The 25,353-nt window shown below is 39.9% G+C and overlaps 1 protein-coding gene across 2 annotated transcripts; it reads left to right on the top strand.

The window, feature by feature from the left end:
• Positions 1-97: 97 nt before the first annotated feature.
• stm (starmaker) lies at positions 98-23,526 on the top strand. Of its 2 annotated transcripts, none has more exons than XM_049602581.1 (11): positions 98-190; positions 3,914-3,972; positions 4,121-4,141; positions 5,049-5,084; positions 8,113-8,175; positions 17,731-17,763; positions 17,863-17,904; positions 18,012-19,187; positions 19,822-19,887; positions 20,150-20,196; positions 23,386-23,526. In XM_049602581.1, the coding sequence occupies exons 1-10, from the start codon at positions 180-182 to the stop codon at positions 20,155-20,157; spliced, it is 1,515 nt and encodes a 504-aa protein (XP_049458538.1). In that variant the 5' UTR covers positions 98-179; the 3' UTR covers positions 20,158-20,196; positions 23,386-23,526. The 2 variants fall into 2 exon arrangements, with proteins under 2 accessions (XP_049458538.1, XP_049458537.1); XM_049602580.1 differs by having other exon boundaries at positions 20,147-20,196.
• The last annotated feature ends 1,827 nt before the right edge of the window (positions 23,527-25,353 follow it).

Genomic DNA, 25,353 nt, shown 5'->3' with positions numbered 1-25,353 from the left:
ACGGGTGGTGGTCTGAGGAAGGAGGAGCTAAGGAGGGGAGGAAGTGAGGAAAGGAAGGAGGAGACAGTGTGGGTATAAAAAGCTGATCTCCTTCAGTCAGCTTCAGAAACTCAACATAAACTCTGAAGCTTCATCACATTTAATCTTTTTTTTCCTGATCAACAAACAAAAACAACAAAATGCTGCGACGGTGAGTATTTTTTATTCTTTTAATTTACTTTATTTAATTTATTTAAACTGTTTGACAGACTTTACTGAAGTTTATTTCGGTTCAAACGACCGAAGAATCAAACGTTCAAATCAAAGCTGCTGAAACATCAGGAACATTCACAGTTCAGAAACTTTATTAATGTTTATGGAAATTTTATTCATCTTTATGAAAGACTTCATAGATACCAATGTAACTTATTAAAATGTATTGCATTTTATGAAAAGCTTTATAAACGTTGATGAAACTTTACAATCTTTATTAAATCTTTATCAAACTTTATGAAACACTTTATAAAATGAAATACATTTCAAATAAAATGTAAGAGCTGTTTAATGAAACTGATAGAGGCTTTGTCGTTGTGACTATGACATAATAATGAGGTTAAAGGTTACTGTGATGTCTGAACACTTTGTGCTGTGAGTTAACGACACCTGATGACTAATTAAATCATCTGATGAGCTTTGAGTTGTTCTCTGCAGCAGACGGACATCAGAGCTCAGATTTGATTTGTAAAGCAGCAGTTCTTCTTTTCTGTTTTTGACTTGTCTCTCGTCTTTCTTAGTAAAACCACAAAGCTTTTTTCTTTCCGAGTCTTTGAGGACCTGCTTTTTTTTTTTGTCCTGCAGCTCGTTCGTCTCGTTACGTCCTGAAGAACAGAAGCTTTGTGGGGTTTTTTTCTCTGAGGAGGAAACACAAAGAAATGCAGTCATTAACCCTTCAGGCTTCACCGACCTGCTCCACAACACAGCGCACATTTTTTCACCTGACACCTCTTTACCCCTTCACTTCATTCTTTTTGTCTTCCTCAGCCTCCGTCATTATGTTTTTCTTCTACTTCCTTCTTTACTTTGTCTTTACTGTCTTTTATTTGTCTGACATTCTTCACCTGACACCTGATGTTTGTCCTCCTTCATTTCCTTCAGTCTCTTCCCTTCTCCTGCGTCGTCTTTACTGTCTTTATTTTATTTTTTCCTTGTCTTCAATGTCTTGACTTTATTTTATTTATCTAACTTCTTCACTTTCATTTTGTTAATTTGATTTATTTCATTTCATTTCATCTTATTTTGTTTCCTCAGCTTTCTTTACCTTCTTAATTTTATTATTTAATTTTATCATCTCTCTTTTCTTTCTTGATTTTTAATGTTCTTTACTTCATTTCATTGTCTTTATTTATTTTCCTCAGCTTTATTTGATGTTTTCTACGTTCTGACCTCCGTCAGGTTTAAACTCATAACACGTGTTCGTGTGTCTGCAGCTCATCAAACTATTGGACCAATCATCTTATTATTCAGTGTCTGACCGTCAGCTCATCCACGTCCCCTCTTTGTTGTTGTCGTCACTGACTCCGCCCCCCTCTGAACCAGCCAGGAGGGGGCGTAACTTTCCCACAAATCATCTCTGCTAACCCCTAACACACCGACACACCTCACACCAGTACGCATCATGTGTCACCGTCACACAGTCATAATGTCACGTCAACACACCGACATACCTCACATCGACACATCTTCACACTAACACGTCGACACGCCTCACACTGACACACCGACACGCCATCAGCCGACATGCCTCGCACCGACACGTCAACACGCCTCACACCAGCACACCGGCGCGCCTCACTCCGACATGTTGACACGCCTCACACTGATACACCGACATGCCATCATGCCGACACGCAATCACACAGACACTCCTCACACCAACATGCCTCACACAGACACACAACACGCCTCACACTGACACACCGACATGTTGACACGCCTCACACTGACACACCGACACGCAGTCACACCGACACGCCTCACACCAACATGCCTCAAACAACACGCCTCACACAGACACACAACATGCCTCACACTGACACACTGACATGTTGACACGCCTCACACTGACACACCGACATGCCATCACGCCGACATGCCTCACACCAACATGCCTCACACAACACGTCTCACACCAACATACTGACACGCCTCACACCGACACGCTGTCACACCGACACACAACACCCCTCACACTTACACACCGACACACCGTCACACCGACATGCCTCACACCAACAAAGAGACACACCAACAAGCCATCACACCAACACAGACACGCAGACACGCCGACACAGTCATGCCGACAGACCATCACAACGACACACCAACACACCATCACACTAACCTGCCAACACACTGTCACACCATCACACCGACAAACCTCACCACAACACAGCATCACACCATCATACCGACACGCCTCACACCAACATACCGACACGCCTCACACCAAAATGCCTCACACCAACATGCTTTACACCGACACGCCTCACACCAACATACCGACACGCCTCACACCAAAATGCCTCACACCGACATGCTTTACACCGACACGCCTCACACCAACATACCGACACGCCTCACACCATCATACCGACATGCCTCACACCAACATACCGACACGCCTCACACCAACATACCGACACGCCTCACACCAACATACCGACATGCCTCACACCAACATACCGACACGCCTCACACCAACATACCGACACACCTCACACCAACATACCGATACGCCTCACACCAACATACCGACATGCCTCACACCAACATACCGATACGCCTCACACCAACATACCGACACGCCTCACACCAAAATGCCTCACACCGACATGCTTTACACCGACACGCCTCACACCAACATACCGACACGCCTCACACCAAAATGCCTCACACTGACATGCTTTACACCGACACGCCTCACACCAACATACCGACACGCCTCACACCAACATACCGACACGCCTCACACCATCATACCGACATGCCTCACACCAAAATGCCTCACACCGACATGCTTTACACCGACACGCCTCACACCAACATACCGACACGCCTCACACTGACACATCTCACATCAACACGCAGACACACCGACACACCGTCACACCAATAGGCCATCACACCGACATGCCGACACACCGACAAGCAGAAACGTTGACACACAGACACACAACACGCCTCACACTTACACACTGACATGCCATCACACCGACACGTTGACACACCTCACAGCGACACGCCATTATGCCGACAGGCTTTACACCGACACGCTGACAGAGTCATGCCAACAGACTTTACATCGACACACCTTCACACTGACATGCAACACAACACAGCATCACACCGACACACCATACAGCCGACATGCCTCACACCAACATACCAACACGCCTCACACCATCATACCGACACGCCTCACACCAACGTACCGACATGCCATCACCATGACACACCTCACACGACACACCGACATATCTCACACTGATATGCCTCACAGCGACACGCCATCATGCAAACACACCGTCACGCTGACACGCAGACCCGCCCACACAGCATCACACTGACACGCCTCACCATGACATGGTATCACACCGACACGCCAACACACTGTCACATCAACACTGCACACCATGGCACAACATCACACAGACACACAGACACACCGACACGCCGACATGCCAACACACCGCACCACGGCACAGCATCACACCAACACGGGGACACGCCTACGCACGTGACCTTCGTCGTGGTTTAAAAACCGACATCCACGGAAAAGGGTCAGGGACAAGTTGCAATCTGATGATGTTAAATGACACGTAAACAAGCTGCAGTCAAATGTTTTCACCATTTTGTATGTATGTGTGTGTTCCAGGTGTGTCATATTGCTGCTGTTTGCCATGGTTACCGTGTGTCTTTCAGCTCCTGTCCCAGGTAAATATTTCATTTATATAAACACAAACAGATCACTTCATATGTCTCTCTGACCCCCTGCCTGTCCTCCTGTCTGTCCCCCTGTCTGTCTCTCTGACCCCCTGCCTGTCCTCCTGTCTCTCTGACTCTGTGTCCTCTTGTCTTCCAGAGGAGACGTCCACAGCTGACGGTAAATAAAAACAGTTCGACTTTTGACCTTTGACCCTGTGAAGAGGCCCCGCCTCCTCCTGATGACGTCACATCCAATAGGCTTGTTTACAGTACAGAGCAGCCAATCAGAGCGCAGCATCACATCAGCCTGGTGACCAGTGTTAAGTGTTGCAGCGTCCCCTGCAGGCTGCAGAGTTCATTACAGACACAACCTATTATAACTATCATCATCATCATCATCATCATTATTATTATCATCATTATTATTATTATTATTATTATTATTATTATATGATTATTGTGATCATTATTATTATTAATTTCATTATTATTATATTAACTATTATTATATTTACTATGTTTAACTATCAACTGTCATTTTTGTAACTGTTGTTATTATTATAACTATTAATATAACTTTTGTTCTAAAAAATATTATTATTATTTATTTTATGTATTTATTTATATAACTTCCAACATCTTTCTTTATTTGACCATATTTATTTATTTATTTATTTATTTATCTATTTATATATTTTAGTACAACATATTTATTTAGTTATTTATTTATTAATATATAAATTTTAGTACAACACATTTATTTATTTATTTATGTATTTATTTATTTATTTATTAATATATATATTTTGGTACAACACATTTATTTATTTATTTATTTATTTATTAATATATATATTTTAGTACAACATATTTATTTATTTATTTACTTAATTAAGTACAACATTAATCAGTTTACTTTATCTATTTTATGATATCTTATGTTTTTATTTTTTATAACTTTGTGATTTATTTTATTTTATTTTATTTATTTTGTCAGAAATAAATTTATTGTTCAATGATTTTATTTTCACACACAAAATTTGGTACTTTATTTATTTTCTAATGTATTTATTTGTTTGTTTCAGGAAGAGTTGCACCGCTGCTGGAGCACATGAACAAAGGTAAAACACACTACACACAACATGTACACACACACGACACACACTACATGTACACACACTACAAACAACATGTACACACTAGTGTTGCAGGGTATACTGGTACCAACGGTAGACCGCGATACTAAACCACCACAGTACATATGATACCATAATGTTGGAGCACCGTAGTACTACAGTACCTCATGGAACCACTACTGTGAGATAAGATCAGAGTCCAATCACAAGAGGGTGAGTGTCCATGCGCTGTCCAATAACGACGTGCGCTGGCCACCTGGCACTCAACATGCTGCTGCAGTGGTTTGTTTTCCAGTGACATGTCAGGTATTAGCTGAGCTACTGAGTATCTTTAAGCAGTGAAAGTTATTATTTATTTCTTTTTACTTGTAGGTTAGATTTGTTTATATATGCTACAGTGATTTGTTTTCCACAGAGCTCTATGGTGAGAGCATTTTACTCGCATTTACGACTAAAAATAGTTTTGTGCGAGCAAAAGAAATCATTCAGGAGCACGCTGTGCGAGTACAGATTTCAACCAGCAGCAGAAACGAAAGGCGAATCCTGCTGGTTGTGGGTTGAACGGGGGTCACAGACGCCGTATTCCTGTCAAATAAGGCGGCCATAGTGCTCCACAGCGCAAGATAACGGCTTACCAGCAACAGAGAAGCCCGGCTCCAGGTCCAATAAGTTTTCGTCGGTGTCATGACTGCCCAGAGGTACCTGAACAGCCGAGCCGTGGCGGCACACAGGTATGTGACGTGTCAGAGGAGAAACGAGCCGTTCACATTTCTCTCTTTGTGCCAGGTAACGGTCCACAAACCTCACCGCACTTTAGGGACTGTTCTTTACTTATGAAGGGACTGTTCTTTACTTGTCAGGGGAGGAGGGTGGCTGGTTGATTTTTATTTCATTTATTTATTTTATTTTGATCCCCCCTATGTTAATCACTGATTGATGCTGTTTTTGAAGTATGAATAAGTCAATAAGTAATTTATTCCATTGAAATATCATTGATGTATTATAGAAAAGTGATTTATCTTTTTATAAATGACAAAAGGCACATCTGCCTCATTTTTGCTGTGGTATCCTGATACTACTCAGAACCATGATATTTTCATTGGTATCGTACCGTGGGTCCCAATTTTGGTACCGTGACAACACTAGTACACACACTACAAATAAATACACAACATTTACACACACAACATGTACACACACATTACACATTACACACACATTACACGTCATACAGATTACTGTTAATTTATCATGCTGATCTGTTCTGTACGACATCTATTGCACGTCTGTCCGTCCTGGAAGAGGGATCCCTCCTCAGTTGCTCTTCCTGAGGTTTCTACCGTTTTTTTTTTCCCCGTTAAAGGGTTTTTTGGGGAGTTTTTCCTGATCAGCTGTGAGGGTCCTAATTGATTGATTACACACGTACACACACACCACATGTACACACGCAGTACACACACACTACATGTACACACACTATACAATTCAAATCAGTTTTATTTTATTTATAAAGCCCAATATCACAAATCACAATTTGCCTCACAGGGCTTTACAGCATACGACATCCCTCTGTCCTTATGACCCTCACAGCTGATCAGGAAAAACTCCCCAAAAAACCCTTTAACGGACACACTATACACAACATGTACACACACTACACACCATACACAACATGTACACACACTACACAAAATGCACCACATGTACACACACACACACACACACACACACACACACACACACACTACACAACATGTACACAACATGTAGGCACATCATAAATGGACACCTACACTAACACACACTTGTGTATTCATTGTGTAGTGTGTATTAATTGTGTAGTTTGTACATAGTGTGTATTTATTGTGTAACACAATGAATACACACTATGTACAAACTACACAATTAGTACATATTACACATACTACACAATGAATACACACTACACACATTGTACAATAACAATAAATACACACTACATACACTATACAATGAATACACACTACACACATTGTACAATAACAATAAATACACACTACATACACTATACAATGAATACACACTATGCATTCACTACACAATAAAAAGACACTACACACACTTAACAATAAGTACACACTACACACAATTAATACACTACATCATAGACAGTGTTGTGTGTACACTACATCATGTAAATGGACCTGCGTTTGTATAGTACCTGACCACTCAAAGTGCTTTAAACATTACAAATCAGTTTCACCCATTCACACACACATTCACAAACTGGTGTGCCGAGGCTACCATTAAGGTGCCACCTGCTACTCAGTTTTTAAACACACTGATAAAAAGCATCATCGGGAGCAATTTTTCAGTATCTTGCTCAAGGATACATCGACATGCAGACTGGAGGAGCCGGGGATTGAACCGCTGATCTTCTGATTGGTGGACTACCCCGTTGCCTCTGAGCCACAGCCACCACCCTACACACACTTTGTACACACTACACAACAAATACACACTGAAAAAAATACACACACTACACAATAAATACACCCCACACTAAACACACTACACAAATACACACCACACTACACACACTACACAATAAATACACACTATGTACACATACACACTACACAATAAATAGAAACCACACAGAACACACTAGACACACTACACAGTAAATACAAATTATACAATAAGTACACACTGTGTACACTTACAAACACTAGACAATACATACACACTACACAATAAATACACATTACACACACAAACACAATACACAAAAAACAATAACTAAACACTACACACACTACATAATAAATACACACTACACAATACATGCACAGTACACACACATACACATGACACAATAAATACACATGACACAATAAATGCACACTTTCACAATAAATGTGCACTACACACACATTACACAATAAATACACACCACATACACTACACACACACCAACCCTAACCATGTATGTATAAATTAAAAACAGTGTGACGTGTCTCTGTCCTCTCAGACAGCAGTCATCATCATCACAATCATCATGGACAGGTTTCTACAACAGAGGACACGACCCAAGGTCAGAAAAAAATCTTCATTACTAACTTCACATAAGGTTCTACTACATCATGCAAAAAAGGTAAGGTACTACTACATCATGGTATATAGGTAAGGTACTGCTACATCATGTAGCATAGGTGAGGTACTACTACATCATGTTATATAGGTAAGGTACTACTACATCATGTTATATAGATAAGGTACTACTACATCATGTTATATAGGTAAAGTGCTGCTACATCATGTAGCATAGGTAAGGTACTACTACATCATGTTATATAGGTAAGGTACCGCTACATCATGTTATATAGGTAAGGTACTACTACATCATGTTATATAGGTAAGGTACCGCTACATCATGTTATATAGGTAAGGTACTCCTACACCATGTTAAACAGGTATGGCACTACTACATCATGTAATATAGGTAAGGTACTACTACACCATGTTAAACAGGTATGGCACTACTACATCATGTAACATAGGAAAGGTACTACTACATCATGTAACATAGGAAAGGTACTACTACACCATGTTAAACAGGTATGGCACTACTACATCATGTAACATAGGTAACACATTACATCATGTAATATAGGTATGGTACGACTAAATCATTTAATATAGGTAAGGTACTACTACATCATGTAATTTAGGTAAGGTACTACTACATCATGTAATATAGGTATGGCACGACTAAATCATGTAATATAGGTAAGGTACTACTACATCATGTAACATGAGGAAAAGTATGTCTACAACATGTAATTTAGGTAAGGTACTACTACATCATGTAATATAGGTAACACATTACTACATCATGTAATATAGGTATGGTACGACTAAATCATTTAATATAGGTAAGGTACTACTACATCATGTAATTTAGGTAAGGTACTACTACATCATGTAATATAGGTATGGTACGACTAAATCATTTAATATAGGTAAGGTACTACTACATCATGTAATTTAGGTAAGGTACTACTACATCATGTAATATAGGTAACACATTACTACATCATGTAATATAGGTATGGTACGACTAAATCATGTAATATAGGTAAGGTACTACTACATCATGTAATATAGGTAACACATTACTACATCATGTAATATAGGTATGGTACGACTAAATCATTTAATATAGGTAAGGTACTACTACATCATGTAATATAGGTAACACATTACTACATCATGTAATATAGGTATGGCACGACTAAATCATGTAATATAGGTAAGGTACTACTACATCATGTAACATGAGGAAAAGTATGTCTACAGCATGTAATTTAGGTAAGGTACTACTACATCGTGTAATATAGGTAACACATTACTACATCATGTAATATAGGTATGGCACGACTAAATCATGTAATATAGGTAAGGTACTACTACATCATGTAATTTAGGTAAGGTATTACTACATCATGTAATTTAGGTAACACATTACTACATCATGTAATATAGGTATGGCACGACTAAATCATGTAATATAGGTAAGGTACTACTACATCATGTAACATGAGGAAAAGTATGTCTACAACAGGTAATTTAGGTAAGGTAATACTACATCATGTAATATAGGTATGGCACAACTACATCATGTAACATGAGGAAAAGTATGTCTACAACATGTAATTTAGGTAAGGTACTACTACATCGTGTAATATAGGTAACACATTACTACATCATGTAATATAGGTATGGCACGACTAAATCATGTAATATAGGTAAGGTACTACTACATCATGTAATTTAGGTAAGGTATTACTACATCATGTAATTTAGGTAACACATTACTACATCATGTAATATAGGTATGGCACGACTAAATCATGTAATATAGGTAAGGTACTACTACATCATGTAACATGAGGAAAAGTATGTCTACAACAGGTAATTTAGGTAAGGTAATACTACATCATGTAATATAGGTATGGCACGACTAAATCATGTAAACTGAGGAAAAGTATGTCTACAACATGTAATTTAGGTAAGGTACTACTACATCGTGTAATATAGGTAACACATTACTACATCATGTAAAATAGGTATGGCACGACTAAATCATATAATATAGGTAAGGTACTACTACATCATGTAATTTAGGTAAGGTACTACTACATCATGAAATATAGGTAAGGTACTACTACATCATGGAACATAGGTAAGGTACTGCTACATCATGTAATATGGGTAAGGAATTACTACATCATGTAATCTAGGTAAGGCACTACTTCATCATGTTTTATAGGTAAGGTACTACTACATCATGGAACATAGGTAAGGTACTGCTACATCATGTTATATAGGTAAGAAATTACTACATCATGTAATCTAGGTAAAGCACTACTTCATCATGTTTTATAGGTAAGGTACTACTACATCATGTAACATAGGTAAGGTACTACTACATCATGTAATACAGGTAAGGTGCTCCTATATCATGTAACATAGGTAAGGTACTACTACATCATGTAATATAGGTATGGCACTACTACATCATGTAATATAAGGAAAAGTACGTTTACATCATATAATGTAGGTAAGGTACCGATACATCATGTAATATAGGTCAGGCACTACTACATCATGTAATATAGGTATGGCACTACTACATCATGTAATATAAGGAAAAGTACGTTTACATCATATAATGTAGGTAAGGTACTGATACATCATGTAATATAGGTCAGGCACTACTACATCATGTAATATAGGTATGGCACCACTACATCATGTAATATAAGGAAAAGTATGTTTACATCATATAATGTAGGTAAGGTACCGATACATCATGTAATATAGGTCAGGCACTACTACATCATGTAATATAGGTATGGCACTACTACATCATGTAATATAAGGAAAAGTACGTTTACATCATATAATGTAGGTAAGGTACCGATACATCATGTAATATAGGTCAGGCACTACTACATCATGTAATATAGGTATGGCACTACTACATCATGTAATATAAGGAAAAGTACGTTTACATCATATAATGTAGGTAAGGTACCGATACATCATGTAATATAGGTCAGGCACTACTACATCATGTAATATAGGTATGGCACCACTACATCATGTAATATAAGGAAAAGTATGTTTACATCATATAATGTCGGTAAGGTACCGATACATCATGTAATATAGGTATGGTACTACTATATCATGTAACATAGGTAAGGTACCACTACATCATGTTATATAGGTATGGCACTACTACATCATGTTATATAGGTATGGTACTACTACATCATGAAATATAGGTAAGGTACTTCTACATCATGTAACATAGGTAAGGTACTACTACATCATGTAACATAGGTAAGGTACTTCTACATCATGTAACATAGGTATGGTACTACTACATCATGAAATATAGGTAAGGTACTTCTACATCATGTAACATAGGTAAGGTACCAATACATCATGTAACATAGGTAAGGTACTACTACATCATGTAATATTGGTAAGGCACTACTACATCATGTGATATAGGTCAGGCACTACTACATCATGTGATATTGGTAAGGCACTACTACATCATGTAGTAAAAGGAAAAGTACATCTCCATCATGCAATATAGGCAAGGTACTACTACATCATGTAATATAGGTAAGGTAGTGATACATCATGTAATATAGGTATGGCACGACTACATCATGTCACATAGTTAAGGTACCACTACATCATGTAATATAGTTATGGCACTACGACATCATGTCACATAGTTAAGGTACTACTAATATAGGTAAGGTACTACTACATCATGTAATATGGGTAAGGAATTACTACATCATGTAATCTAGGTAAGGTACTACTACATCATGTAACATAGGTAAGGTACTACTACTACTACATCATGTAACATAGGTAAGGTACTACTACATCCTGTAATATAGGTAAGGTCCTACTACATCATGTAATATAGGTAAAGTACCACTACATCATGCAATATAGGTAAGGTACTACTACATCATGTAATATGGGTAAGGAATTACTACATCATGTAATCTAGGTAAGGTACTACTACATCATGTAACATAGGTAAGGTACTACTACTACATCATGTAACATAGGTAAGGTACAACTACATCCTGTAATATAGGTAAGGTCCTACTACATCATGTAATATAGGTAAAGTACCACTACATCATGCAATATAGGTAAGGTACTACTACATCATGTAACATAGGTAAGGTACCAGTACATCATGCTATAGGTAAGGTGCTACAACATCATGTGATATTGGTGAGGTACTACTACATCATTTAATATAGGTAAGGTCCTACTACATCATGTAATATAGGTAAAGTACCACTACATCATGCAATATAGGTATGGCATGACTACATCATGTAACATAGGTAAGGTACTACTACATCCTGTAGTATAGGTAAAGTACCACTACATCATGCAATATAGGTAAGGTACTACTACATCATGTAACATAGGTAAAGTACCACTACATCATGCAATATAGGTAAGGTACTACTACATCATGTAACATAGGTAAGGTACCAGTACATCATGTTATAGGTAAGGTGCTACAACATCATGTGATATTGGTGAGGTACTACTACATCATTTAACATAGGTAAGGTCCTACTACATCATGTAATATAGGTATGGCATGACTACATCATGTAACATAGATAAGGTACCACTACATCATTTTATATAGGTACGGTACTACTACATCATGAAATATAGGTAAGGTACTACTACATCATGTTATATAGGTAAGGTACTACTACATCATGCGATTTTGGTGAGGTACTACTACATCATGTAATATAGGTAAGGTACTACTACATCATGCGATTTTGGTGAGGTACTACTACATCATGTAATATTGGTAAGGCACTACTACATCATGTAATGTAGGCAAGGTACTACTACATCAGGTAATATTGGTAAGGCACTACTACATCATGTAGTAAAAGAAAAAGCACGTCTCCATCATGTAATATAGGCAAGGTACTACTACATCATGTAACATAGGTAAGGTACTACTACATCATGTAATACAGGTAAGGTGCTCCTACATCATGTAACATAGGTAAGGTACTACTACATCCTGTAATATAGGTAAGGTGCTACTACATCATGTAACATAGGTAAGGTACTACTACATCATGTAATCTAGGTAAGGCACTACTACATCATGTAATCTAGGTAAGGCACTACTACATCATGTAATATAGGTAGGGTACTACTACATCATGTAATCTAGGTAAGGCACTACTACATCATGTAACATAGGTAAGGTACTACTACATCCTGTAATATAGGTAAGGTGCTACTACATCATGTAACATAGGTAAGGTACTACTACATCATGTAATCTAGGTAAGGCACTACTACATCATGTAATATAGGTAGGGTACTACTACATCATGTAATATAGGTAGGGTACTACTACATCATGTAATCTAGGTAAGGCACTACTACATCATGTAATATAGGTAGGGTACTACTACATCATGTAATATAGGTAGGGTACTACTACATCATGTAACATAGGTAAGGTACTACTACATCCTGTAATATAGGTAAGGTGCTACTACATCATGTAACATAGGTAAGGTACTACTACATCATGTAATCTAGGTAAGGCACTACTACATCATGTAATATAGGTAGGGTACTACTACATCATGTAATATAGGTAGGGTACTACTACATCATGTAATCTAGGTAAGGCACTACTACATCATGTAATCTAGGTAAGGCACTACTACATCATGTAATATAGGTAGGGTACTACTACATCATGTAATCTAGGTAAGGCACTACTACATCATGTAACATAGGTAAGGTACTACTACATCATGTAACATAGGTAAGGTACTATTACATCCTGTAATATAGGTAAGGTGCTACTACATCATGTAATATAGGTATGGTACCGATACATCATGCAATATAGGTACGGAATTACTACATCATATAATATAGGTAAGGTACTACTACATTATGTAATATAGGTAAGGTACTACTACATCATGTAATGTATCTACATCTCTGACTCCGCTTGCATCTCTGACTATTAATGCCGTAAGGGTACATGTATTTGTGTCGAACCGTTTGATACACGACTTTCAATTCGGCACGACCCTGTACCAAATTATTGGGCGCAGGATGTTATTTTATTTTATTTTTGTTTTATTTTAATTCCGTTTTTGTGAGCCGAACCATTTAAAATATCTAGTTCCCCGACGGACATAATTGAGTGATGGACCAAGTCCCATAAATCTCCGCTTTCACTTTGTGCAGCGCATTCATGCATTTTGACAACATGGCAAGTGAGCCTGACGAACCTGAAGACCCACCCGCAAACCTTAAGTCCTCCGTTTGGGAACACTTTGGTTTCAGGGTAAAATACGAAGATGGAAATAAACAAGTTGACAAGACAAAAGCAGTGTGCCGACACTGCAGAACAGTGGTCGGGTACGTACTTGGAAACACGTCTAACATGCTAACACATCTAAAGCGACACCACCCGAGTTTGAACATTAACCGGCACGACTAGAAAAAGCAATCTGGTGCAAACTACGATATCGTTGTCGTTTAAAAAGAAAGAGCGTTTCCCTGACCATCGCGCTAAAGAAATAATCAACGCCACTGGAGTTGAGTAAAATTGTTTAAGCTGCACTTTAGATATAAGCATGTTTTGTTTACTGCACTTTAACAAAGTGGGAAAGCTAAGTAAGTTCCTAGTGAAACTGAATCTGAGCAGGCTTTAAAGCTGACCAGCTGCACTATATTTTTTATTTTAATTGAGTAAAGCTCTTAAGCAGAAATGTATATTTATATTTTTCATTCAAAAATGTGTTAAAAAAAAAACAGCAGGATTTTATTTTTCACTTTTATATTTCTATTTTCATTCAAACAATGTGACAAAGCAGGATTTTATATATATTTGTTTCATTCAAAAATTGTGTAAAAAAGTTAACTGCTGTGGTGGTATGTTTTAATAAGGTTACCAATAAGTAAAAGATATTTAATAGTTGTCTATTTTTTTCATTACTGTACCGAACTGAGATTTTTGTGTACCGTTACACCCCTACTGACTATGCTCGCTACTGGTTCACTTCACATCTCCCCAGCAGAACTGCTCATGTTACAATCGGAAGATCTCTCACCTATAATGTCACACGTGGTGTCCCCCAAGGTTCGGCATTGGGTCCCATCCTGTTCACTCTCTGTATGATTCCCCCAGGCCATATCATCAGTAGGCATGGTATCTCCTTCCACTGCTATGCTGATGACAGGCAGCTGTATCTCAGCATAAAACCAAGTCCCTCTTCACCACTGCCACTATCCACATTGACTTCCTGCCTGGAGGAGATAGAGGTATGGATGAAGCTAAATTTCTTACAGCTAAATATTTCAAAGACAGAAGTTATCCAATTTGGCACACCGCACCAGGTCCAGTCATCCACTGTCACCAGCATCACTTTATCCGGCCAAAACACCCCCCTCTCCACATCAGTTATTAACCTGGGCATTAGAATGGACCCCCACCTCACCTTTGAGACTCATATCAAACACCTGTGCAAGTTGTCCTTCTTTCACCTCCGGAACATCACCAAACTCTGTCCCATGCTCACCCTTGCAGATGCAGAAAAGCTCATCCATTCCTTTGTCTCCTCCAGTTTGGATTACTGTAATGCACTCCTCATCGGGATCCCTAGCTACAGCCTTCAAGTGGCTCCAGTGCATTCAGAACAGTGCTGCTAAGATCCTGATTAGGGTGCGCAAACATGACCCATCACCCCCATCTTTAAGTCTCTTCACTGGCTCCCCATCTCACTCAGAGCTGAGTTCAAGGTTTCCCTCCTCACCCACCAGTGCATATAAAGACATGCCCCCCCTCCAACCTCAAGAAACTCCTTACCCCTCAGACCAATACATGCACCCTCTGCTCCTCCACTGCACACTTTCTCAAACCCCCCAGGTTTAACCTAAAAACCATGGGCATGCTGGCCTTCTGCTTGGCGGCTCCCAGACTGTGGAATGCCCTCCCTGACCACCTCAGGGCACCACAGTCTGTGGATACTTTTAAGAAAGCTCTCAAAACTCACCTCTTCAACAAAGCTTTCTGTTGACCTCTTTTTTTCATGTCACTTTTATCCTTATATATCCCGTGTACTGATGAATGCTTTGATCATGTTTTCTTTTCTTTTGTATCATTTTGAGTGCCTTCTTCTGTTTTAATTGTAGTTCATTGTACTACACTGTTGTTTTTATCATTTGTTTTATAGCACTTTGAGATTCCCCCGGAATGTAAAGTGTATTATAAATAAAATTTATTATTATTATTATTATTATTATTATCATTATTATTATTAACATTATTATTATCATAGGTAAGGTACTGTTATGACCCTGGACCACACATGATAAAGTGCCCCCGCTCTTCCGACTCCCAAGAAGGTCAGCCAACTTCCATGTCAAAGTTCAAAGTAGCAGTTTTATTTTTATAGTTTCAGAGAGGAGCAATGCCAAAAATAACAAACAAAACAACTAAATCCAGATCCCTGCCTTACCTCTCATAAAATAAATGTGGAAACAAAAGACAATCAAACTAACCTACCTCCCAACTGAAATAAACAGGAGAAAAAGGGATCAACAAAAATGGCTTCTCCCTCCTGCTGCTTCAGTCAGGAGGTTGGACAGAAAGGTTGCATTTGACAGATTGTCGATATGAGTTAACTGAGGCGAATGAGACGGGTTAGTACTGGCATTGGATGCATCTGTCTGCAGGAAGATAGTTTGAGGGAGGCAGAAACAAGTTCAGGTTGATCTGTAAGAACTCTGTGGGAGGTTCAAGGACCTAAGGTCTTCTCTGCAGAAAGAGGAACACTGAGTTCTGAGAAACCTTGTGGTAAGGCCATGGCGTGGAAGGGAGGCGGATGAGAAAAATCAAGATGAAGAACTTGGAGTTGGTTGTTCTCAGTAAGGATCCAACGTAGGGCATAGAAAGGGATTCAGAAAGGTCTGGTTGAGAGTGCAGAACTCATGACCTGTGAAATGGACAAGACTCATGACGAGGTCAATGGCTGCGTATTGTTCAGAGAAATCTGGAAAAGGAATGATGCTGCTGATGGAGGTACTGAGGTGCTTTACTGGTCGGCCTGCTGGTTTTAACCTTCCCCATGTCTCATCATTTTTGGGAGGGGAGCGTTACCTGAGGGGGTATACATCAGTAAGCATAAGAATGGTTCGCAGGTCGGGGTGCAGCAGGTGAAGCAGAATTCAAAACCTCTTCATGAAAGCAACTTCTACCCACTCTACTGCTTTTATCTGATGTTTATAACATGTGATTGTACATACATCATACAACATGTTGATTTGTCTCCACAGGACCTGCTGATTACAGAGACACTGTTCAAGCTTCTGATGCCGTTCTTCCTTTTTTGACTTTAGTATAACGTAAATGTTTTTTTAGGACATCTGCCCTCCAAGGCAGAGTCGGACTTCAAGCTAACTCGTGCAGAACTTTGGTTGTTTAAATGTTCTATAAACACAAACCTGACTCGACTGTCTGTTTCAGATCCGACTGAGGAACCTGGAGCAGGTTCACAAGGTTAGTGTATCTGTGGTTTGATTCGTGACCTCTACATCAGGAAGTCCTGCTTCTGTACATTGTATAATTTGAAATGGTTTGAATTGTCTTTGTTTTTAGACCGTAGTAACGGAGACGATTCCATGACAGAGGACATAGAGGGTGAGAATAAACATTTCTTTCTAACCCTAAAGTCCAACCACAGATTTGTCATTTCTCTGATCCATCAGAGCAATAATGAATCACCAATAAACATCTTAAATCCTCAGAGAACAACACAGCTGGAAGTGATGTTGACTCAAATGATGCTGACTCTGACCCTGTCTCTGAAGATAATGGTAACAACAGCCAGATCAATGACAACAGCGAGGCCGATGACGACAGCCAGGCAGATGACGATAGCCAGGGCAATGACAACAGCCAGGGCAATGACAACAGCCAGGGTAATGACGATAGCCAGACCGATGACGACAGCCAGACTGATGACAGCCAGGCTAATGATGATAGCCAGACCGATGAAGACAGCCAGACCGATGACAACAGCCAGGCTAATGACAATAGTCAGACCGATAACGACAGCCAGACCGATGACAACAGCCAGGCCAATGAAAATAGCCAGGCTAATGACAATAGCCAGACCAATGACCACAGCCAGACCGATGACCACAGCCAGACAGATGACAACAGTCAGACCGATGACCACAGCCAGAGAGATGACAACAGCCAGACCGATGACGACAGCCAGGGCAATGACAACAGCCAGGTAGATGACAACAGCCAGGGCAATGACAGCAGCCAGGCCAATGAAGATAGCATGGCCGATGACATTAGCCAGACCAATGACAACAGCCAGGCAGATGATGAGAGCCAGGAGGAGGGGGCAGAGAAAGAGAGTGAGGAGGCTATTAATGAGGACAATGGGGATTCTGAGGAGGAGGCAGAAGTGAAAGAGGAGGGGGGGGGCGTGACCTCAGAGGAGAGCAACACCGAAGAGACAAATGACAGCACAGGCACTGATGAAGTCATGACTGAACCGTCTAGTGATGACAGCCAGGCTGACGCTGACGCTGACACTGACGACACTGAAACTGAAAATCCAGACAGCAGTGACTCTGACAGCGGTAACAATGATGAGGAGGTTGAGGACAACTCTGCAAAGTTAGATACTGATGACTCTGAGCCAAGTCAGGAAACTGAGGTCTCTGAGGATGATGGGCAGGATGACTCTGAGATGTCGGAACCTGATGAGTCCGAGCAGCAAGATCCAGAAACTCCCATCTCTGAGGATGATGGGTTGGATGACTCTGTAATGATGGATCACGATGAGTCTGAGAAGCAAAGTCCGGAAACTCTCATCTCTGAGGATGATGGGCAGGACGACTCTGCAATATCAGATCCTGATGAGTCCCAGCAGCAAAGTCCAGGAACTCCCACCTCCACTGAAGGTAAACCAGCACAGGTCAGAGTTCAGATCATCCAGAAAAACTGACATGAGAATTCAGAGTTCATGTGGACTTAATTTTATAGTGTTTTTAGAATTCAGAGGCTAAATTATCTAGACAAAGTTGTCAAAAGACAAAGAACATAATCACCAGGATCAAGAAATATGGGGACAAAACAAAGAACAAAAACAAAGATAAACAAAGAGTTCTTGTACTTTATTTTGAAGAATCTCAAAGGTTTTAGAGATCCAGACTTTAGATATCAGATGATTCAAAACATAAAGGTCAGGATGGAAAATGTAGAGAAGGAGATGAATAATTCTTCAAGACATCAAAGATCGAGCTGAAGAAGAATTTGGTGGTAAAGGTCCAGAATTCAAGAGATAAGATGGAACTCAAGTAAAGAATCCAAAGACCACAAGAAATTAAAGTCCTAAGAATAAGGGGAAAAAGACTTAAGTCAGAGAAGTAATCTAGGTTAATCTAATAATTTGAAAATTCCAATGCGAAGAATTCAGAAGCCGAAAAGCTGAAACAATAAGCCGATCCAAACAGACCCAAGATCATATCTCACAGAACCGGAGTTGTATCCGAAGAAAAAGTGACTTCTGATTGTTTGTGTTGTTTGTTGCTGCAGCACCATCTGCTGACCAACCAGACCAATCAGACCAACCAGATGATTCCACCTCTTCCACGACAAACGGTAAAGTTCATACCATCTCACGGCCAATCAAACATCAGAACCAGTCGTAACTTTCAGAAACACCATTAGAATATTTCGGTCCAGTGTTCTCGGTGTTTGTTGGCAACCTTCAGCCTTGAGGAACAATTCAATCTGAAAGTTAGAGACGTGAAGGCCTCATAAAGACACAATGACTCTACAGTTTAGTTTTTATTTTACAAACCAGGAAGATTAACTGTTTCTTTCTCTCTTTCTTTCTTTCTTTCTTTCTTTCTTTCAGCAGCGAATTAGATACTCCGCTGATGAACTGTGGACACTCACCACCTCCAGGTAACATCACACACTAGCCGTAACCCAGGGCAACAAATGTTTAGGACTTAACATCAGATACAGGTGGAGTCCCATCTACGTAAAAATTAAATAGACCTGCAGTCTGTGGATTCCTGTGATGCTTTCAGATACACTGGGAACAAACAGTGGTGACAAGAGACAGTCAGAAATAACATCATACAGAGACAGAGACATCATACAGATACCTTCAGAAACATCATACAGGGACAGAGACATTGTACAGAGACAGTCAGAAACTTCATACAGGGACAGAGTCAGAGACATCGTACAGAGACAGAGACATTTTACAGAGACAGAGTCAGGAACATACAGACAGAATCAGAAACAGACAAAGACGGAGTCAGAAACATCGTTCAGAGACATAGTCAGAGATATCGTACAGAGAGAGTCAGAAACATCAAACAGCGACATCATACAGAGAGAGAGTCAGAGATATCAGACAGAGACAGAGTGAGAAACAACGGACTGAGACATGGTCAGAAACGTTGTACAGAGTCAGAAACATCAAACAGAGACATCAGACAGAGACAGAGTGAGAAACATCAGACAGAGACAGAGTCAGAAACATCATGCAAGAGCAGAGTCAGAAAAACTGTCCAGAGACATCATACAGAGACAGAATCAGAGATATCGTACAGAGACAGTGTCAGAAACATTGTATAGAGTCAGAAACATTGTACTGAGACAGAGTCAGGAACATCAGACTGAGACAGAATCAGAAACATCATACAGAGACAGAGACAGAAACATCAGACTGAGACAGGGTCAGAAACATCGTAAAAAGACAGAGTCAGAGACATCGTACAGAGACAGAGACATCATACAGAAAAAGAGCCACAGACATCGTACAGAGACAGAGTCAGAAACACACAGAGTCAGAAACATCATTGAGAGAAAAAGTCAGAGACATCAAACAGTGACAGAGTCAGAAACCGACAAAGACAGAGTCACAAACATTGTTCAGAGGCAGAGTCAGAAACAGAGTCAGAAACATCTTTCAGAGACAGTCAGAAACATCATACAGAGACATCATACAGAGATAGAGTCAGAGACATCGTACAGAGACAGATTCAGAAACATTGTTGAGAGACAGAGTCAGAGACATCGTTCAGAGGCAGAGTCAGAAACAGAGTCAGAAACATCATTCAGAGACAGAGTCAGAGACATCGTACAGAGTCAGAAACATTGTACAGAGACATCATACAGAGACAGAGTCAGAAACACTGCACAGAGTCAGAAACATCGTACAGAGACATTGTACAGAAACATTGTACAGAGACAGAGTCAGAAAGATCATCATACAGAGACATTGTACAGAAACATTGTACAGGGACAGAGTGAGAAGCATCATACAGAGGCAGAGTCAGAAACATGGTACAGAGACAGAGTCAGAAACATCATCGTACAGAGACATTGTACAGAAACATTGTACAGAGACAGAGTCAGAAAGATCATCATACAGAGACATTGTACAGAAACATTGTACAGAGACACTGTACAGAAACATCATACAGAGACAGAGTCAGAAACATCATCGTAGAGAGACATTGTACAGAAACATTGTACAGAGACAGAGTCAGAAAGATCATCATACAGAGACATTGTACAGAAACATTGTACAGAGACACTGTACAGAAACATCATACAGAGACAGAGTCAGAAACATCATCGTAGAGAGACATTGTACAGAAACATTGTACAGAGACAGAGTCAGAAAGATCATCATACAGAGACATTGTACAGAAACATTGTACAGAGACAGAGTCAGAAGCATCATACAGAGACAGAGTCAGAAACATTGTACAGAGACAGAGTCAGAAACATCATCGTACAAAGACATTGTACAGAAACATTGTACAGAGACAGAGTCAGAAAGATCATCATACAGAGACATTGTACAGAAACATTGTACAGAGACACTGTACAGAAACATCATACAGAGACAGAGTCAGAAACATCATCGTAGAGAGACATTGTACAGAAACATTGTACAGAGACAGAGTCAGAAAGATCATCATACAGAGACATTGTACAGAAACATTGTACAGAGACAGAGTCAGAAGCATCATACAGAGACAGAGTCAGAAACATTGTACAGAGACAGAGTCAGAAACATCATCGTACAAAGACATTGTACAGAAACATTGTACAGAGACAGAGTCAGAAAGATCATCATACAGAGACAGAGTCAGAAACATCGTACAGAGACACTGCACAGAAACATCATACAGAGAGAGTCAGAAACATCATCGTAGAGAGACATTGTACAGAAACATTGTACAGAGACAGTCAGAAACATCATCATACAGAGACATTATACATAAACATTGTACAGAGACAGAGTCAGAAACATCATCATACAGAGACATTGTACAGAAACATCATACAGAAACAGAGTCAGTAACATCTTCCAGAGACAGAGTCAGAAACATCGTACAGAGACATTGTCCAGAAACATCATACAGAGACAGAGTCAGAGACATCGTTCAGAGAGAGTCAGAAACATCATACAGAGACAGAGTCAGAAACATCGTACAGAGACATTGTCCAGAAACATCATACAGAGACAGAGTCAGAGACATCGTTCAGAGAGAGTCAGAAACATCATACAGAGACAGAGTCAGAAACATCGTACAGAGAGAGTCAGAAACATCATATAGAGACAGAGTCAGAAACATCATACAGAGTCAGAAACATCATACAGAGACAGATTCAGAAACATCATTCAGAGACAGAGTCAGAGACATCGTTCAGAGGCAGAGTCAGAAACAGAGTCAGAAACGTCATTCAGAGACAGAGTCAGAGACATCGCACAGAGTCAGAAACATTGTACAGAGACATCATACAGAGACAGAGTCAGAAACATCATTCAGAGACATTGTACAGAAACATCATACAGAGACAGAGTCAGTAACATCTTCCAGAGACAGAGTCAGAAACATTATACAGAGACAGAGTCAGAAACATCATCATACAGAAACATTGTACAGAGACATTGTACAAAGACAGAGTCAGAAACATCATCATACAGAGACATTGTACAGAAACATTGTACAGAGACAGAGTCAGAAACATCATACAGAGACAGAATCAGAAACATAGTACAGAGACAGAGTCAGAAACGTACATCAGACGTTCTCAATAACTGTTTGTGTTTTGTCCCCTCAGAGCCATGCCCACAGTGGACAACAGTTGCTATTACAACGACAGCAACAAAAACAACAAAACGATTCCACCTTTATCTGCAACTAAACTTGGACCTTCAGCTTCCTGTTGCTCTGACCCCTTGCCCTCTGACCCCCCCCCCCCCCCACCCCGCTTCCTGATTGGTTGTTTCTGTTTTTCTTCAAACTGAGTGTGGTTTAAAAAAAAAATCTGTCCTTCACCAAAGTGACCATCTGCATCTCCATGTGTCTGTCCTCTAAGCTGTCCACTGGTCCACCTACCTGTTGCACTATCCACCTGTCCTACTGTCCACCTGTACATCTGTCCTACTGTCCGCCTGTCCATCTGTCCTACCATCCACCTGTCCATCTGTCCACCTGTCCTACTGTCCACCTGTCCATCTGTCCCATTGTCCCTCTGACCTGTGTGTGTTCATGGTTTACAATCATTAGAGTTTTTTTCACAGAGGAACTGCTAATAAAGTTTAAACTGTCAAAAACTGTCTGAGTCTTTATTGTTTCTACTGATCTGTAATCAATAACTGATCATATACAGTGGTGGAAAAAAGTTTTCGGACACCCTTAAAATTTTACACAATCTCAAATATTATCATGAAATATTTGTGGAAAAATCTTTTTTGTGTTCCAAAAGGTGTGGCTGCATTAGACAGATGCAAACAAATACAAATTATATTTTTTTGTTTATAAAATCTGTTGTGGATTATCAAAAGGTCTGTTTCAAAGCATAAACCAAAGAATTTAGAAGAATTAAAAGCAGTAATTCAAGAAGAATGGGACAAGATTACCCCTCAACAGTGTGAAAGGCTCGTGGGGAACATGCCAGCCAGGATTAGAGCTCTACTACGTGCCAATGGCAGGACTACTAAATATTAATATTAAATATCGTAACAGAAACATTGTACAGAGACAGAGTCAGAAAGATCATCATACAGAGACATTGTACAGAAACATTGTACAGAGACAGAGTCAGAAGCATCATACAGAGACAGAGTCAGAAACATCGTACAGAGACAGAGTCAGAAACATCGTCGTACAGAGACATTGTACAGAAACATTGTACAGAGACAGAGTCAGAAAGATCATCATACTGAGACAGAGTCAGAAACATCATACAGAGACACTGCACAGAAACATCATACAGAGACAGAGTCAGAAACATCATACAGAGACACTGCACAGAAACATCATACAGAGACAGAGTCAGAAACATCATACAGAGACACTGCACAGAAACATCATAAAGAGACAGTGCACGTGCAGAAGGGAGCATGTGGGTTTGGAGAATGGTACAATACTTGGTAGAGTTCAATGTGCCATCACAGACAGTGAGATGACCAACACCAGCAGCACTCATGCATCCCCAAACCATGATCCTGCCTCCACCATGCTTGACAGTAGGTACTGTACATGCTGGAGATAATGCTTCGCCTGGCCTTCTGCGTACCCTCACATTAGTAGGAGGAAGATAAAGCTGGAAACTGGACTCATCTGACCACAAAATCTTCTTCCAGTTCCTGGCTGTCCAGTTCTTGTGTGTCTTACGACTGCTGTCGTAATTTCTTTTTGTTTGTGTTTTGCTGCATGTGTTCTCTGTGCGTATTCTGTTTTCTGTATGCAAATAGGTGTGTGCCATAGCCCGGCGGTGATTGGTGGATTGGATCTGTCCTCGTTTGTGATTGGCTGCAGCTGAGGGCGTTCGGTTTTTAAAGGACCAAGATGGCAGCTGCTTCGAGCTAGCAGGCAGACCCCACCTTCCTCCTCTCCCAACCGGCCACAGCAGTTTCTGTATTCTAGTAAATCTTTATTGTGTAAAAGACGTAGGGGTGGACCGCCAGTTTTGTTACCCTTTTTTCTCCTGTTTATTTAGTTAGGGAGGTAAGCTTTTTGTCATTTGTTTTTTTTTATTTGTTTGGTTAGGTTATTTACTTACTCCCTGGACAGGATTGCTTTT

Source organism: Epinephelus fuscoguttatus, linkage group LG17 (assembly GCF_011397635.1).
Source record: "Epinephelus fuscoguttatus linkage group LG17, E.fuscoguttatus.final_Chr_v1".
Classification (NCBI taxonomy): domain Eukaryota; kingdom Metazoa; phylum Chordata; class Actinopteri; order Perciformes; family Serranidae; genus Epinephelus; species Epinephelus fuscoguttatus.
The sequence above is the reverse complement of the archived record's forward strand: the minus strand, read 5'-3'. Positions and strand labels throughout refer to the sequence as shown.